The sequence below is a fragment of the Peromyscus leucopus genome, chromosome 1 (assembly GCF_004664715.2).
Source record: "Peromyscus leucopus breed LL Stock chromosome 1, UCI_PerLeu_2.1, whole genome shotgun sequence".
Taxonomy (NCBI): Eukaryota; Metazoa; Chordata; class Mammalia; order Rodentia; family Cricetidae; genus Peromyscus; species Peromyscus leucopus.
This window is the reverse complement of record NC_051063.1, coordinates 46,597,967-46,615,997: the sequence shown is the minus strand read 5'-3', so window position 1 is coordinate 46,615,997 and position 18,031 is coordinate 46,597,967. Positions and strand designations below refer to the sequence as shown.

General features: G+C 37.9%; 1 protein-coding gene across 1 annotated transcript in view; it reads right to left on the bottom strand.

Moving 5' to 3' along the window:
* LOC114706892 (cytochrome P450 2C70-like) overlaps nucleotides 1-18,031 on the bottom strand; it is a 55,230-nt gene that overhangs the window by 23,451 nt on the left and 13,748 nt on the right. The window contains exons 2-6 of the mRNA XM_028889420.2: nucleotides 14,238-14,400; nucleotides 9,689-9,838; nucleotides 6,224-6,384; nucleotides 2,288-2,461; nucleotides 1,273-1,414 (exon numbers count right to left, since the gene is read on the bottom strand). Of these exons, the coding sequence (XP_028745253.1) occupies nucleotides 1,273-1,414; nucleotides 2,288-2,461; nucleotides 6,224-6,384; nucleotides 9,689-9,838; nucleotides 14,238-14,400 (790 nt within the window). The remainder of the gene's footprint in view (nucleotides 1-1,272; nucleotides 1,415-2,287; nucleotides 2,462-6,223; nucleotides 6,385-9,688; nucleotides 9,839-14,237; nucleotides 14,401-18,031) is intronic.

The following is an 18,031-nucleotide window of genomic DNA, read 5'->3' as shown; positions in this document are numbered from 1 at the left end:
GGTTGTTTAGCTTGAACTGTTTGGGGGGCACCCAGGCAGGGGGATCAGGATCTGTCCCTGGTGCATGGGCAGGCTTTTGAGAATCTGGTGCGTGTGGTGTGGTGCCTTGCGCAGCCTTGGTACAGTGGGAAGGGGCTTGGACCTGCCTAGTCTCAGTGTGCTGCGCTCTGCTGACTCCCCATGGGAGACCTTGATTTGGGGAATGTGGGATTGTGGGGTGGCATGGGAGGGAGGGCTGGGAGATGGGAGGAGGGAGGAAGTGGGATCCTGGGTGGTATGTGGAGTGAGTAGAAAATTTAATAAAGAAAAATCAAAAAAAAAGGTACATTATAAGATTTAAACATATTGCATAGTATCCTGGAGAATATAGACTTAACATAAAAGACAAACATTTTCTCAGGAATGGTGGCTTAAGCCTTAATTGAAAGATTTATGGGCTCCTTGCCTGAAGACTCAGTGCTAGCAAGCTGTGACATGGCCATTGCTCTTTTGACCTGTCAGGAGCTAAAATTACCCACAATAATCCACACAAGACTGGTCCCATCAGTCTTCCTTCATTGAGAGGGGAGGGGTTCATGAAGTCTAAAACCTTCCTGAGGATCTGTAGGGAGTTAATATTTCCTGAGATGTAAAGAGAGATTTTCTTGAGTAATGTAGCCACTGGTAAACTGCTGATAATTCAGTAAATAACCCCTTACCAATGATAAGAAAAATAAACCTAATTAAAACATTGCTTTATCAAAAATTTAAAAAATGACATGAAAGTAAAATGGTAAAGTTGAAAGGAGGAAGGTGTTTACTGGGAGGGATGGGGAAAACAGAGAATAATGGGGATATAATGAAAATAATTATATATGTATGAAAATGTTGTAATGAAACACATCATTGACTATAATTAATATATGTTAAAGTTTAAATGATAGATATTTTCTGGAAAAGAAATAAATATGTATTAAGATATATGGAAAAATGTGAGAGGTTGGCTAATTCTATTTGGAAAACTGTTATGATTTTGTCATAACCCAAATCAAGGATTCCAATTTATAATAGGGAGAACAGTGGCCAGTGACCTTCCATTTTCTGCTTTGGCTTAAATATTTCATTCTTTCTTTACTGTGATCTGGTATGAATTGGATTCATCCAGTGAGGGATAAGTGCATTGATCATGAAAATGCTGCTAGTACAGAGTCTCTTCTAGGAAAGAGTGGGACAGTTTCTAGTGCCATCTGCCCATTTCTACCTGGACATTCATCTGCCCATCTATGATCATACCTGTGACCTCTGGGTGCTTCAGTAGGAACAAAAGCCCATATTTCATTGTGGTACTTGTTGTCTCTGTTCCCGCACCAAATAGATCATATATGGTGATGACCAGGTTTTCCATGGTAAATTCAGAATTTTTATTGTGTTTTTCCTAATAATTATAAGTGAGAGGAATTAGTTTTTTTTGTTAGTTTGTTTGTTTGATTGTTTTAAAGGTTTACAGGTAACAATTCAACATGACACAACATTTTTATGGGTAAGTTAGACATTAAAGAATGTTCTATCTGAAGATAAAAGTAGATGCTTGGGTGAGCATTAGGATTCCTTCACACAGTTAATACACAATTGGAGTTACAAAATTCCAAGGGTTTGTTGTTGTTGTTGTTGTTCCACACTTTTCACTCACTGGGAAGAAGTAAGTTCCTCTGTGATCTTTTCATGTGTATTGAGTCAGTTTGTGATAACATCAGTTGTAGCACCTATTGAATCTTTATTACATTTAAAGTCTCCAGGACTATACACATACAAACTCCACTGCTATTTTAAACTTCTTCAGTCCTTATATCCACACCATAATTCAGACCAATGTCACCTTCTCAAAGATAGCTCAGTTGAAGACTACAATTACTGTCCTCTAGATTATCCTTCTGTTAATCTAAACTGTGGTTTCCTCAAGGCTGAGCTCAACTGCAAAAGCTTTCTAGAGTCTCTTTAAAGTTACATCTGCTGTTCATGGAGGTCCATTTACATACAATGACACATTCTCACCAGTCTTGAATTAATGTGTATGAGTTAGTAAAGAACTAACCTTGAACATGGAAAATATAGACTTTCTAATTCCAAATAAATTGAGAATCTTAAGGATCTCTAAATATTCTATATGATTTGCCTAAGAAACTGGTTTGAAAAAACAATGACTACTGCTAGAAGGAACATTAGGTGGAACATCACAATTTCACCAAGAAGAGGAAAGCTCAATCAGAACTCCCACAAATGTGATAGAGCAAATCAACATCCCTTGTACCTTTTCCATTTTAATCAGGAAATGGTCAATAAAGTCCTCAGGGCTACTGATGTTCAGCGATTCTTGATGCCTTTTTATTTCCTTCAAAATGAATTCTTTTATTTCAGTACAAATTTTAATGTATTCGTTATGGATTCCTGGGAGATAGTATAAAACAGGGTATGCACTGCACAGCTAGAAGAGAAAGAAACTTGCATTAGTGCAAACAGCGCCCCCTCCAGGACACAGCTGTCTGTCTAACAGTCATAAAGGTGAGTTTCACATGCCTCCTGTGCTTCTAGATGCCTGCCATTTGGAGGAGCAGGCACAGCATGGATCAAATGGTTAGAGCTGCCATGTGCACAGCTTGGGAAGCAACTTCTGATCACATTCATTTCCTGATAGCAGATTTCCAAAGGTTGTGTGGGATAATCCCACTGTCCCCTCTGTCCTACTGAGAACACTAACATACAGAATTTTGACTAGTCAAATTTCCTCAGACAACAATTAAGTAATAGCAGGGATGAAAGCAGTCTTTCTCCCTGTTTATCCTGTGCATATTTCTCCAGTCACCTAAAAATTGCAATGCCAACAGACACGATGAAGTGGAATGGGGAAATCTCATGAGGTTCCACTCAAAACAAGTGAGGATTGCTGGGAGAGGGAGAAATAGTCTTCTCGGGGGATATCTCCTAAGTGGTTAGCTAACACCAAGTGGTCAGCCTAAATTATTTCCATATAAGCAACACTTAACAGAGCTGCTCAGCAGGTTTTATTTATATATTGATATGATTCTTATACATGTATGCATATGAATTTGAGAAAGAAATGTGGTGGGGGCATGGGAGAGGTTGGAGGGAGGAAACAGGAGAAAGTAATGTAATTTTGTTTTGTTTTGTTTTTTTCAAGACAGGGTTTCTCTGTGTAGTTTTGGTGCCTGTCCTGGATCTAGCTCTATAGAACAGGCTGGCCTCGAACTCACAGATTTCTGCCTGCCTCTGCCTCTCAAGTAGTGGGATTAAAGGCATGCACCACTACCACGACAGCTATTATTTTTAATTTAAATTACTAACTGAGTCATCGAGGATCCAACCCTTGCTGCAATTAATAAAGAGTGCATCAGAAGCCCAGTCCAGCATCTCAGTTCTGCTTCTATCTAGTCCTGCAGGAGCCCCTCAGATTCTTTCCCACCCCCAAAGGCCAAAGTGGTGAAGCCAACCAGGAGCAAGGACACTTTTAAGGAGGCCTTTGTGTCTGTACCAGATAAGCTATGATGGTGGACTTCTCAGTCACATGGTGCTGACCCAGCAAATGACCACACCCTTCTTTCATTTCCTCTCAGAAAGTATTCCAATGCTGTGTTCATTGTCATAGAATGAGATGACTGCCAGGACAACAGTGTAAATGAATTCCAATCTTTCATTTTTATAAAGGGGTCAAGAGGTCGGTTAATTTTCTGGTGATAGTGTGAAAAGCTTTAAGTCATTATTAATGAATTTGCCTTTGCCCTCTAGTGTCACAAAAATTATATACATATGTATATGTATATGTATTTATGTATATATATATATACACACACACACTTAAAAAGACACCTTGCATTTGGATGAAAACAGGGAGGATAAATATATAGGAAGGTTTGGAGGGAAGAAAGGGAAGTGGAAAATGATATAGTTATGATCATACATATATATGTAACTTTATAAATATTCCCAGTGGATAGATGTTTAAAACCTATAATTTTTTAATTTGCGAAAAGCATGAAGAAGGAACATTCTATACTCAACTACCATCTTATTACAAATGAGAGTAAAATATTTTTTTTCTTTTTTTTTATTTTACAACACCATTCAGTTCAACATAATAGCCACAGATTCCCCTGTTCTCCCACTCTCTCCCCCCTCCCCCTCCCCCCAGCCCACCCCCCATTCCCACCTCCTCCAGATCAAGGTCTCCCCCGAGGACCGGGATCGACCTGGTAGACTCAGTCTAGCCATGTCCAGTCCCCCCTCCCAGACCGAGCCAAGCGTCCCTGCATAGGTCCCAGGATTCAAACAGCTAACTCATGCAACGAGCCCAGGACCCGGCACCAACACACAGCTGCCTCCCAAACAGATCAAGCCAAATGACTGTCTCACCCATTCAGGGGGCCTGATCCAGTTGGGGGCCCCTCAGCCTTTGGTTCAAAACATTTTCTGACGATGTACCATAGTAAGAAATGAATTCTGTAGCCTGAAGCTTTATCCCCAAACATTCACAAAATCATAAAAGGGTTGTTTTTGTTGTTATTCAAAATAAATACTTTGATAAAACTGAAGCCTACTGATAATACATTTCTTTATAGTCTACCTTATATTATCTTCGCCCCTTCAGTATGAACTGGAGTATCAACTATCAACTATCAAGTTCACAAATTGGTTAGGAATCATAACAAATAACAATGAACAATAAATAACCTAGAAATTTTGTAAACAAGAGGAAGCAAAAAAACATTCAAACCATCTTCACATATTATTGGTTGCCGTTTTCTTTGTTGTTTTGTTCTTGTTGTTTGTTTGTCTGTTTGGAAATATAGTTTGTGAAAGAGTTTTACTCTGCATCCCAGGTTGGCCTCAACATTACTATGTAGCCAAGGCTATATCACTATACCCAGAAATTTAGTTCCCTCTAAAAAAAATATAAACTAGTAGTGGACATGGAGAGATGGTTTAGCAGTTAAAAACATGTGCTGCTCTTACAGAGGCCCCGAGTTCAGTTCAAAGCTCTCATGTCATGCAATTCATAACGACCTATCACTCTAGGTCCAGGAAATTCAACACATATTTCTAGACATGAAGGGCACCTGTACTAACACATGCACATGTTCTCAGGTAGATACATAATTTAAAATAAAATCATTTTTAAAATGCTAATACTAAACCGGATCATATCTGTAATTTTTGCTTCTCAGGAGACTGAATCAGATAGATCATGGGTTCAAGGTTAGCCTGGGCTATATATTGAAACCTACAGAAAATAATAATACAAACATTTCAGATTGCAAAGCATACCAATATATTAACCTCCCATGGGCTGTGTTAAAATATGTGAGCCACAGAATTGCTAATAGTGGGCTTTAAATGGAGAACTAATGCGAGGATGTGTTTGGCTAAATAGTTACAAAAATCACCTAACAGGTGAAAATCAGTTTTGTGCAAGTATATTCCAAGAGAAAATAAATAAATAAGGGAGGCAAGGAGGAAAGGATGAAAAGAAAGAAGAGAGTCAAAGAGGAAAAGAACAGATCCTTCAGTAAAGGGGACAGTTATAGAACAGAATGCACCAGTCAGTGCTCAGCTTCTTACTCCCTCAACACCCTGCAGAAGACGTTTCATAGTCCAGAGTTTACTCAAATGGCCTCTTTTTTGAAGGTGAAAACTACCCACATTTTCTCAGAGTTCCAGCCCTTCAAACCTCATTTCAGATGCACAAAGTTCATAACCTGAGTATTAGCTTCTGAACAGTGAAGGCATAGACTTGTGTCACATAGTATTTTCACATATAATGGCTTAGTTTGGGTTTCTGTTGTTGTGAAGAGACACCATGACTACAGCACCTCTTATAAAGGAAAACAATTAATTGGGGCTGGTTTACAGTTTTACAGGTTTAGTCCATTATCATCATGGTGAGAAGCAAGCCAGCATGCAAGTGGACATGGTGTTAGAGAAGGAGCTAAGAGTTCTACATGTGCATCAGCGGGCATCAGGAGAAGACAGTGATAGCCAGAGTGTGACTTGAGCATGTGAGAAGTCAAAGCCAACACCCTAGTGACACATTTCCTCCAACAAAGCCACACCTACTCCAAAGAGTCCACACCTCCTAATAGTGCCACTCTCAATGGACAAAGCATTAAAACACAGGAGTCTATGGGGGCCATTTCTAGTCAAACCACAACATATAAATAAAGCTGAACTTCACCTGGGTCCAAGGAGATGTTAAAATTTCAAGACTTCTATGAAAATTCTTCATAAAGCCTTTGAAAGTGTCATCATTGTAGTCAAAACGACGCTGGAAAATGACAGCACAGATCACATTGCAGGGAACACAGGCCAGAAGGAAGTTTGGATCACATGGAGACCCTAGAACAAATGAAGTTCAAAGTTAATATAGAATCCTCATACAGACCTTAAAATTTCAAATTAAAACAGTTGGGAATGTGAGATACTTAGAGAGGAATCATCACTGTGACTTCCATAGGACTGAGAGACACTTTATTCTGTGTCCCCCAAATAAACTATCTGATGAGCTCCATCTAATTTGTAGTCTATAGAAGCTCTTTAAGTCCTCATTCAGAAGAGGAAAACCATAAAGATAGATTATTTTAAAATATTTATCAATGTGTTCATTTTAAATCTAATTATGGCTGTTTCTCATAGTGTGGATACAAATCTTAACAAGTTTCAAATCAATTTCTTTTTTCTAAAACCTTTTATAATATGTTTTATTAAATCCAAAATATTCAAAAAAGCCAGTGTATGATAAATATTTTAAAATTGGAAACGAGATATTTACATTCTCAGCAAACCCATGCTATATCTTACATTTGCAGCTTCTCTAATTTCATAGTACCCTGGGCAGTTCCATGAGAATGGGGTTCCTCAGTTTCCTAGGAAATACTGGAATGAAGGAAAGTGGGAGTTGACAGAGCAGAATGCAGGGCACATAGGCTGAGATCTGCTATGCATAAGGAAATGTAGTTCCTTCTATTTGTGGGAAAGCTGAGATAACAGGGCAGAGCCTTCTTGTATTAGAGAGGAAGTGGAAATATCAATTTCTAATTGTCTTCTAAATACAAATCTCAATTAGGTTCTTAATTTATAACAATATCATGGATACTTATCTTCATATTCTCAGAAGAAGCTTCTTTTTTGACAGATTGAGACTATTACAGAATCCACAACTGAGTGCAGAGAATAAGTGACTGTCAGGTACCCTTAACTGATGTATCTGCAATGCAGGCTTTATACTTAAGCCTCAGGGAAAAATCACAGAAGAGGAATAGAAGAGAGAGTAAGAGCCAGAGGACAAGGGCATCTGCTACTAGAAATCATCCCCTAGACATGACAGAAAAAAATGCACTGAAGAATTCTCAACGATATGGTTGCCTGAATAATAGCAGCATGACAGTAGTTAACTTGGCAACCAGGACAATGGAAATCCCACATGTTCCTATCTACAGATAAAAAATCTACAAGCAATCAGTTACTGCTGAGATGGACAATCATTACTCCAAGGATAAACTCCCACAGAGGTTGTCCAAATCCCAGTGGTCAGGTCTTGGCATATGTACATAAAAGCTATGATAAATGAACTAGTAGACTGAGTATGCAAGTGTGCATACATGTGTTTATATATGTAACAAAATAAAAACAACAAAGAAGAGATCATGAATTTGAGAAGGTAGTGGAAGTGATATAGACCAGGACTCATGTACCAAGTTCTCAAAAATAATATTTGTATATGCTGCTCTTATTCAGGCAACCATATCATTGAGAGTTCCTCAGTACATTTCCCCTGTCATGTCTAGGGGATAATTTCCAGTAGCAGATGTTCTTGTTCTCTGAGGTACTGCCAACTACAAAGCATGCATTCTTGTGTGTTGTTTTCCACATAACCCAGCCTGATATAAGGACATCAGTAATTGGTGGGGGAGATGGGAATCAACAAACAAAAGAAACATGCAACTGCATTTAACAAAGTACACTTAAGACAGCTTAAATGGGCTTTTCTTGTGTAAGGATGACAGAAAATGCAAATATAGCTAAATGTTTGAAAGTGTAAGTGGTAGTTTGGAAAATGTACTAAAGAATGTGATGCACACATTACCAGCTCTCAGGTCCATCCCATATGAATCCTTTTACATCCACATCTAGATACATGGACTAAAAGGCCCAGTTTGCCTTAGTTTAATGTAGGCAGTAAATTCAACTCATGCTAGCCTTGGCTGACACAGAGAATTCTCATTCTAGACCACCTCTTAAGATGGAATCTTCAAAGCACTACCTCTTCCCTGTACTTTTACATCATTTGGAGACAAGATTTTTATTGTATTTTATTATATTATATTGTTATATTATAATTTATATATATGCAAAATCACTTCCCTTATATGTTTGTATCCCAACACATTGTTTTACTTACTCAAGTTTCAAAATATTATTCTATGAAATTCGCAGAGATCACAAAGATCTACACTGACTTTCAGGCACTGTATGTTTTTATGTCCTAACATCAAAGACTGAGATAAATTCATCAACTAGAAGTAGAGTGATTGAATGAACTACATTGCATCTAAATCTGCAGAACATTATACTACTCAGCTACTAAAATTCTGGAATCCATCAAGTGATAAACACATGAGGATAAACAACACATTACATTTGAAAATGGACTCACAAAAATAACATTCACAATGCATGCTTTATGTTCCTTTTGAGTTCTGCACATGTCTGATGCATAACATGATACTACATATCATCCAAATAACCTTCATTGACACACTCACTTCACTTCCACATATTTTTCCAAAGATCCACCAGATTATGTGAACATTATCTGTAATAATTGCATTTTATGCAATAAAAATGGAAAATATGCATTTAAACAATTATAGAATATTGATTTAAAAATGTGCATTTAAACAATAATAGAATATTGATTTAAAATATAATTCATCATAGAAAACAAAATATTATTATTTTAATGATGTTGTTAAAAATATTTAGATACTGAAGATTTAGAGCTATATATTTTTGTGGCCCTGATCTCATCCTCTCCTACCTGCTCTCCTGCCCACTCTTTCTCCTTCCCCATGCCTTATACCTGCATATGTGCACACAGTCATGCACTGAGATTTGTCCTGAGGCTCTCCATCATTTCATATCCTCCCATGTGAATAATTATATCTGATATATTAGATATTTGGTCACCTTGAAATGTTTCTCAAAAAATTAACAGCTTTCTTACTTTTCAAAATTAATGCAACCAAAATGCATGTTTTCCTTCCTGTGTTCATAGTTAGTAACATTTCCAACATTCTCCTGCAGTTACATGTGGTCCTGTCGCTAGACAGAGTCTACTAATGTAAAGTTCATTTTCTGTGCTACTTCCATGTCTAACTTTAAAAATATTTTGTTTTCTGTAGCTTTCTCTCTTTCCATAATCACATGAAAGCCAGAAACATGGATAATACTGAAAGTTAATTGGGTAAAAGTTAGTCAGCATGGGTCTTTGCAAAGCTGGCATCATAACTACTTTATTTCTTTCTGTTGGTGTTTGAGCAGAGTAACCTTAAATTATACTTCTGAGTCCATGACTTTTATAAAAAGCCTATTTGTCATAGCTCTTCTTCCCTATCTGTTGATTAGAGAAATAGAAATGCACCATTGGTTTTTCTCAATGCTTTCACCAGACAAAGTGCTTCCTGCTGTATTCGGTCTTCAATAGTTTTCTTTCCCATCCCCATAGACCGTAAGACTGTGAGAGAGAAACGCCGTGTTTGCTTCCATATTTCTCCATTGCTGAAAACAATTCCTGTGGGGACAAAAAAACCTATTATCATGAATTCTAGTTGAGAGTATTCATCACGGGAAATAATACTGACTCCTATTCAGGCATAGAAGATGAAGTTGTGTCAGATTCACTTACCTGACACCTCTTAACACCCTAGTGTTTCACCACCAGGACTCTAGATTTTGAAGACTGAAAAGCTTGTTTCCCCCATTAATATCTCAAAACCTCAGCATACTTCTGTGAATCTTTGGTTTCCTTCATTTTGCTAACAATGATGAGGTAGACCACGAAAGCAAAATGCTTCCTTTATGGTCACACAGATAGTAAATTATAGTGAGACCAAGTCAGAGCTAGCTTTTCAGATTGTATGTAAATTAAAAAAAACCATCAAGAGGTAATTCTCCAGAGAAGTGAATACTGAAATATGTTTGGGTAGTGAAGTAGTTGTCTAGCATGGAGCAGAGATGGGGTAGGAGTGCAAGACTTCTACATTGGAAGTATTCTGATAAAACTATGTTCCTGGATAAGGGAGATAGTAACTGAAAGATTGCTCTTTGTATTTAACATACACTCTCTGCTTGCTTAAACTTTTCATGTATTGTGTTAGCCTTGCATCTAGAATTTTTAACATGAATTCTATAAATTTAAAACATGATCAAGGTACAAGATAAGCTCATTTAAAAATGAAAGTTTGTTAGAGAACAATGAAGATAACAAAAGATCCCTTGTCACTTTTGCTGGCACCCAGTGCTCTGCATACATTTGGTTTCTAACTATCAGTTTTCAGCTTCTGGTTTCTTTGCTAGGGTTTTGAGGGAGGAAAGGGAAGGGAGAAATGTGGTAATTATGTTATTATAATCTTAGAAATAATTTACAGGAAAAAATATTTACAATATCAATGTACTACATAAACGTGAGTATTCTTGTGGATTTCTTTTAAAGGAGTATTGATGGGATTATGTCTTTCTGTATGCTGTGAATGTGTGTTGCTCTGATTGATTGATAAATAAAGCTTTGGCCTATGGCAAGGCAGCTTAGAGGCAGGTGGGAAATTCAAAGAGAGAGACAGGAAGAAGGCTGGGAGAGATGCCAGCAAGCCACCCAAGGAGCAGCATGTAATGGCACACAGGTAAAGCCATAGAACATGTGGCAACAAATAGATTAACAGAACAGGGCTGAGTATATTTGTAGGAGCTAGTCAGTGCTAGTCCTGAGATAATGGCAAAGCAGTTTTAATTAATATAAGCTTTTGAGTGATTATTTTATAAGCACTATGGGATCTGTGGGGCTGGTCAGGACGAGAGGAAACTTTCAGTTACAAATGCCCCAACATGGGGCATTGATCCACAGAGACCTAAGAAGCTTAAAGATTCTGAATGCACAGAAACAGAGCCACACTTGGCTTCCTAGTCTTACAGTCTCATGCCAGCAGCAGCACAGAGCTGTCTCCCAACAGCTGCCTGCAAGATGGAGCCTGTTGCCATTCGCCATGAGCTAAGCAGCATGGTGAATTCCCGCTGTGGTACATAGTGATGTCTCCAAGCCATGTAGCACACTGCATGATAGATTTAGCTTTTGCTAATACAAAGAAGAAGGAGGAGGAGAAGTAGTAGGGAGGAGGAGGAGGAGGAGGAGGAGGAGGAGGAGGAGGAGGAGGAGGAGAGAAGGAGAAGAAGAAGAAGAAGAAGAAGAAGAAGAAGAAGAAGAAGAAGAAGAAGAAGAAGAAGAAGAAGAAGAAGTTGTTTTGGGCTACATGCTGCTGGATAGAGGCATGGACCCACTGCCTCCCAGAGTCAACAGAAAGCTTGGCTCCCAGAGCTGGTGGTGAATTACTCCTGCCATGTTGGAAAGCTGAAGGGGCAGGGGCAGCAGCCAAGGCTGCAGCTTCTGTCTTAACCACTCTGCAGTTTAAAGCAACAGAGTCACAATAAGATAGATTCAAATAAAATAAACCTCTAAATGGTTTACATTGTATGTAAAAGTACACACAGGCTTGGAAGAGAGAGGAAAAGAAGGATAGACAGGTATATAAAAAATAAATAATTAAAAAATAAAGTCTTTAAAGAGACAGTAAAAGTAATATATAAAATAAGCCACATAAAGTTGGAAATCACACACAGAGTCTGGATTATGTTGTCTTTGGGATTTTTTAACTATATAAAGACATTTGATTATAAAAGCTGCTAAGTTAAATAAATATATATATTTTAAAGGTATCTCAATTTCAAAATCTGTGTCTAAGGATACATTGCTTTGGAAAAGAGGTTCTGCTTTTGTTTCCACAGAAGATGAGAACCTGTGGGTTGCTTCCAGGCTAATAAGGTTTGAACAGCCAAGACCCCCTGAAAGGTCTCTGATGATACCACAGCCCAGATGATCCAATCTCCAGAACAACTTCAAGGCAACTTGCTGAGACAATCTATCCTCACAGACTAGAGCCAAGATTTGTTCATAATTTTTAGTTCTCTCAGGATCCCTATAAGATTGCCAGCACCCTCAACCAGCAGGAAGTAGTATGAGAAGCTACACACAAGTTCCCAAAATATTGTTTATAAAAGTTTATTTTTTATTTAAAGCAGGTTGATTATAAATGCAATCTCTTTCTAAAGAAAAAAGGGCATATTATAGATATGATAGGATAAAGAGTAATAACTTGTTTAAAATGTTTTACATTGCTATGGATTTTAGTTTAGTGATACAAATTTAAATTTAATTTTGTTATATTGTATGTATATTTCTACTCTTGTTTAAGGTATCATGTTTATGTAACTCATTAAAATTATAATGGAAAATTAAGAAATATAGATTAATAATTAGTCTTCAATGATATTCAAATTTATAGTCATGTTAATGACCAGCAGCATGAAAAGATGCCGGTAAGCCACGAGCCACGTGGCAAGGTATAGATTTATAGAAATGGATTAATTTAAGCTATAAGAACAGTTAGCAAGAAGCCTGCCACGGCCATACAGTTTGTAAGCAATATAAGTCTCTGTGTTTACTTGGTTGGGTCTGAGCGGCTGTGGGCTGGCAGGAGACAAAGATTTGTCCAGACTGTGGGCAGGGCAGGAAAACTCTAGCTACAAAGAAAACTTTTAGCTACAGAGTGTGGCTATGCTTTGTTTACTATGCCACTATATTCAAATATTCCTCATGATTTTTTAAAATAAAAGACTGGATACAAGTCTGGAAATATTTGTATCTATACTGGTTCCCACACTATACACATTTTAAAATCATCTGGATCAGTGGTTCTCAACCTTCTTATTTGTTATGACCCTTTAAGACAGTTTCTCATGTTGTGGTGACACTCAGTCATAAAATTATTCCATTGCTATTTCATAACTGTAATTTTTCTACTGTCATGAATTGTAATATAAATATCTGATGTAAAGGGTGTCTGATATTTGACCCCTAAAGGGGTCACAACCCACATATTGATAATCATTGTTCTAGATCCATATCACAAGCCATAAAATATTCATATCTATACTGGTTACCACACTGTACACACTTTTAAAATCACTATAGACTTATGCTTCAGTACATGAGGCATAATATTTGGTGACTTGGATATTTTGTCACTTTTCTTTTCCTTTCTTTTGTCTCAGTATCTATGTCATTATGTTTACTGCATGTAACATAAAATAGTATACCTTAGTAACAAGTTGAACTTAATGTTTGATGAGGACAATATGTATAATGTTAATCAGTTTAGAAAGTGGTTTAATGATCCCTTGTGAAAAATACATTTCATTAGCAATCACTAGAGGGAAGGGAGGATGGTGAAAGCTAAGAAAAAGGAACAGGAATTTATAAATAGACAGTGGATGCTATATCTATGTACTAAAATAGAACACAAAATGCTATTAAAGTCTATTAATGTATGTGAATCAAAATTTGTCCAAACATAAAGAAAAATGATATCACATTTACAGCAAAATGGAAGAAACTATAAAGAATTATTTCAAGTAAAAGAAGCCAGAATCTTTAAAACAATACCTTATTTTTCTGTTATAGAGAACCTCAAGTTATGTGTGTGTGAATGCACACAGGTGTGTATCTGTGTGCATGTGTGTGTTTATAACTGTGTTTAATGAGAGAAGAAATACCATGAGAGAGGAAGAAAAGATCAAAAGGAGAGGTTAAAAGAAAGACTAATATAACATATGAAAGCAGAGGTGGGGCTTTTGGGAATTGGTAAGAGGGCCGGGAATGGGAGAGAGCAGTGGGATTAAAAATTAGAGCAAAGGCAGCACAAATATGACATAAAGAAACCCTCTTCATATGTATCTTTAAATAATTTTCAATTTTTACAAAATTATTCAAGGACTTATAAATACTTCTAGTTTCTGTTTCCTTGTCTATATAGCTTCATTTTAATATATACAGTTCTGATTTTGCCCCAACACAGCCATACCTAATCCTTGGTTGACTTTACTGGGTAATGATGATTGCATTTTGTCAGAAAACTCATCTCCCTGGTCAATCAGAGCTTCCTTCAATACTTCGTATCCATGCAGCACCACTGTCGGCTTCATGCCCAGATACACAGTGAATACAGGGCCATACTCTTCTGCTAGCTGGAAACAGAACAGGGATGATAATTAGAGAAAATATATTTATTCATAATGAAGAGACATTTTAATATTTATCTACTAATTATCTTTAGACCCAGTAATTTAATAAGAAATTTCACTTAAGCAGCCACTATGATTATGGTTTTCTAACATTGCTGTTACTACTATTCTTCTATGCAACATATTTGCTCAATGTTTTTCCTTTCCCTGTTAAACCTACGTTTGTATCACATTTCTCTTCCTGTCTGCTCTTATAATAAACAATATTTTTTTCCTGAGTATAATGTATCACTCTCTGTTGATCCACCTGTAAACTAATAATCATCTCCTATCATCCATTTTTTATGTCATCCTTTATGATAAGGTCTCTGAGTTTTAACAGTACTTTGAACACAGCAGGAAGGACCGTCTGCTCTCCAGACTGAACCTTATATAAGGCTTTATACATTCCAATCACCCTTACAATCAGTTGCATGCACAGAGCATGGTGCCAAGCAGCGATTAGTTAATATTAAATGTAAACATAGTCAAGCAACCTGTGAGGAATAATTACATGCTAAAGAAATAGGAACTAAAGCTCAGAGAGATTTTAAAACTTGCCCCAAGCCACCAGTTAATTCTGAGTATCTAACCCAGGAAGATTTGCTACAGTGGCAGTAATTCCTCTGGTGATTGGCTGTCTCAGAGAAAAGATAGATTTCTGGTCATTCCATTAGACTTTAGGGAATGACTGCTGCCACCTGAATCAATGATACAGCAGCCATTGACTCATTATCCAGAAAATATGATAATAATTCATAATTCCTGAATCCTTAGTTATGTCTTTGGCTTCAAATCAATATATCCTCTAGAAAAAATGTAGACTTATAAATCAACAGATTTTTGTAAGTGAACACAGTTTCATTTGCACTGCAGTTTATCAGAGAATAATTGCTTTACTGAAAAAGGACCTTGGACAGGATGTGAACAGAAACTGTTTTGACCCTGAGAATGTCAAAAATCACCTCCTGGATCCCATTTCCTTCTAGCATTATGTAGAGCAAAACTTTGCCAGCTGCCCAGGTTTGTCTTTTTTTTTTTAATTAAGAAATTTTTATTCATTTTACATACCAACCACAGATCCCCCTCTTATCCCTCCTCCCACTCTTCCCAGCTTCCCCCATCCCAGTCCCATTCCCTCTTACAAAAAGGTAAAGCCTTCCATGGGGAGTCAGCAAAGCCTGGTACATTCACTTGAGGCAGGTCCAAGCCTCTATCCCCTGCATCAAGGCTGAGCAAGAAGTCCCACTATAGGTAATGGGCTCCAAAAAGCCAGCCCATTCACCAGGGATAGATCCTGATCCCACTGCCATGGCCCCCTTAAACATACCAAGCTACACAATTATCTTGCTTATGCAGAGGGCCTAGTCCAGCTCTGCAATTGTTGCTCTAAAGTTTGTGAGTTCACACTAGCTTGCCCCATAATGATTTTGATGCTTCTTTCTCATAGAATTCCTCTTCTCTCTCTTTGACTGGACTTCTGGAGCTCAGCTTGGTGCTTGGCTGTGAATCTCTGCATTTACTTCCATCAGTTACTGGATGAAGGCTCTTTGATGACAGTTAGGGCATTCACCAATCTGATTACCAGGGTAGGCCAGCTCAGGTACCCTATCTACTACTCCTAGTAGTCTAAGATGGGGTAATCATTGTGGATTCCTGGGAACTTCCCTAGCACCAGGTTTTTCCCTATCCCCATGATGTCTCCCTCTATCAATGTATCTCTTTCATTACTCTCCCACTCGGTTCCTGTTCCAGCATGAACATCCTGCTCCTTTATGTTCTCATCACCTATCCCTACCCTCTATTTCCCTCTATTGCCCCCAGTTTACTCAGGAAAACTCATATATTTACTCTTTCCAAGGTGATCCATATATTATTCTTAGGTTTGTCTTTAAAATGTTTTTTCATTCTTGGACTGGGAAAATGGTTTCATGCATAAAGCACCTGCTGTGCTCACATAAAGCAAAGCACAGTCACAGACATAGGCAATCTTATCACTCTCATGACAAGAAGAGAAACAGAGAGGAGAATCCCCAGAAGCTCAGAGCCATTGAGCCAGAAACACACAGCAGTGACAGATACACACCAGTGATAAAGGCACTGTCTTAAATAAAGTGGAAAATAGACACGAACCCAATGTCATCCTCTGATTGCTCCTCAATGTGACACATGTGCACCCACTCAAACACACATATCCACACACATGTATCCACATCATATACACATACTGTCACTCTTCACTTGGGCCTTCAGATATCTGATGAGTAACTAAGAGCAGTACAAAACCTAACACTCTGCCTTAAGTATGTACATGCCCTCTTTACCTTATACGGTGATTCAATTCCTGTTGGACTCTACCTGTAGGCTAGGTAAGCATTCAAGTGTTTATCTAAAGTGGCGGGTCCTCCTGCTTCAAGGTTGAAGCCATAGACATGACTAAGGCCTTTTCAAGCTCACAGGTTCTGTTATAGAGCCTCTATAGTGGTCCTGAAATCCTTTAGTTATTATCCTAAACCACCAGGAACAGTAGTTCTCTGCAGACAGCTCACTCTGTGAAGGATATACTCCCTAAATAAGGGTAACCACATCATGGGAATCAAAGTACCCCATCTAGAATCACAGGAGATTTCCCCTTAGTTTAGCAACCTCCTGGACAAAAATGAAATCAGTTTTCCTAGTATGAGATGAGCATCATCCCCTACCCTCAGGAACCAGAAACTTCCTCAACATTGATAAGTAAGACTATGATGTGAAAATCCCTAAAGTCTTGCCTTTTTTTTCACCTGTAAAAAACCTCAAAACTGTCAACCCAAAGAAAGCCACTGAGTCTCTCTCTGTCTCTCTCTGTCAGAGTGGCTACAGTGATGTGAAAATACCTTCCTTTGTCATACTGTTAACCTCTATACCTATATCTGTTTTAAGACAAATGGTTAAAACCAGTCAGTTGAAACCCCAAGTGCTAAGCTTTTCTTCTTGGCCCCTGGTAACATCTGAATGGAATTTAGGAGCACATATTATTTAGTACTAAGTGTAGTGGGGAAAGAAACGCCATTTTATGCTAAACGTCCATCTTGGTACCCACTAGCCACTTGTCTCTCACTCCAGTCCCTGAATGGTGAGTTCCCAGTAACCCTGACTCTGTGAACCCCCAACCCAGAAATTTACAGTTGTGACCATATTATTTGTTATGATATGACTAACTGCTTTTGGGGGGTGGGTTGTAACCTGCTTACTTAGATACCCAAATATTGTTTTGAGTCACATAACCTCTCAACTTGGCAGAACAGACCAATTTTTCTTACTTGCATAGATATTAAAGGCCTTCTTGTGGCTTTTACTTAAAAAAATCCTTCCTCATCCCTTCCTTCATAGCATGTCTGAGATTCAACATTGTGGTTATTGTCCTTCTAGCAGCTAATCAATAAATCTTTCACTTATAATTGGATTGAGTCTATGGTCTTTTTCTAGGGGTCACAAACTCTGTAACATTTGGATGCCCCAGCAAGATCCTTAGGACACCCTAGACTAAGGCCTGGGGTTTAGGACAGGCCCTGGTAGACTTATGTATCCTGAAACCGAGGCTACAAGGCTGCCC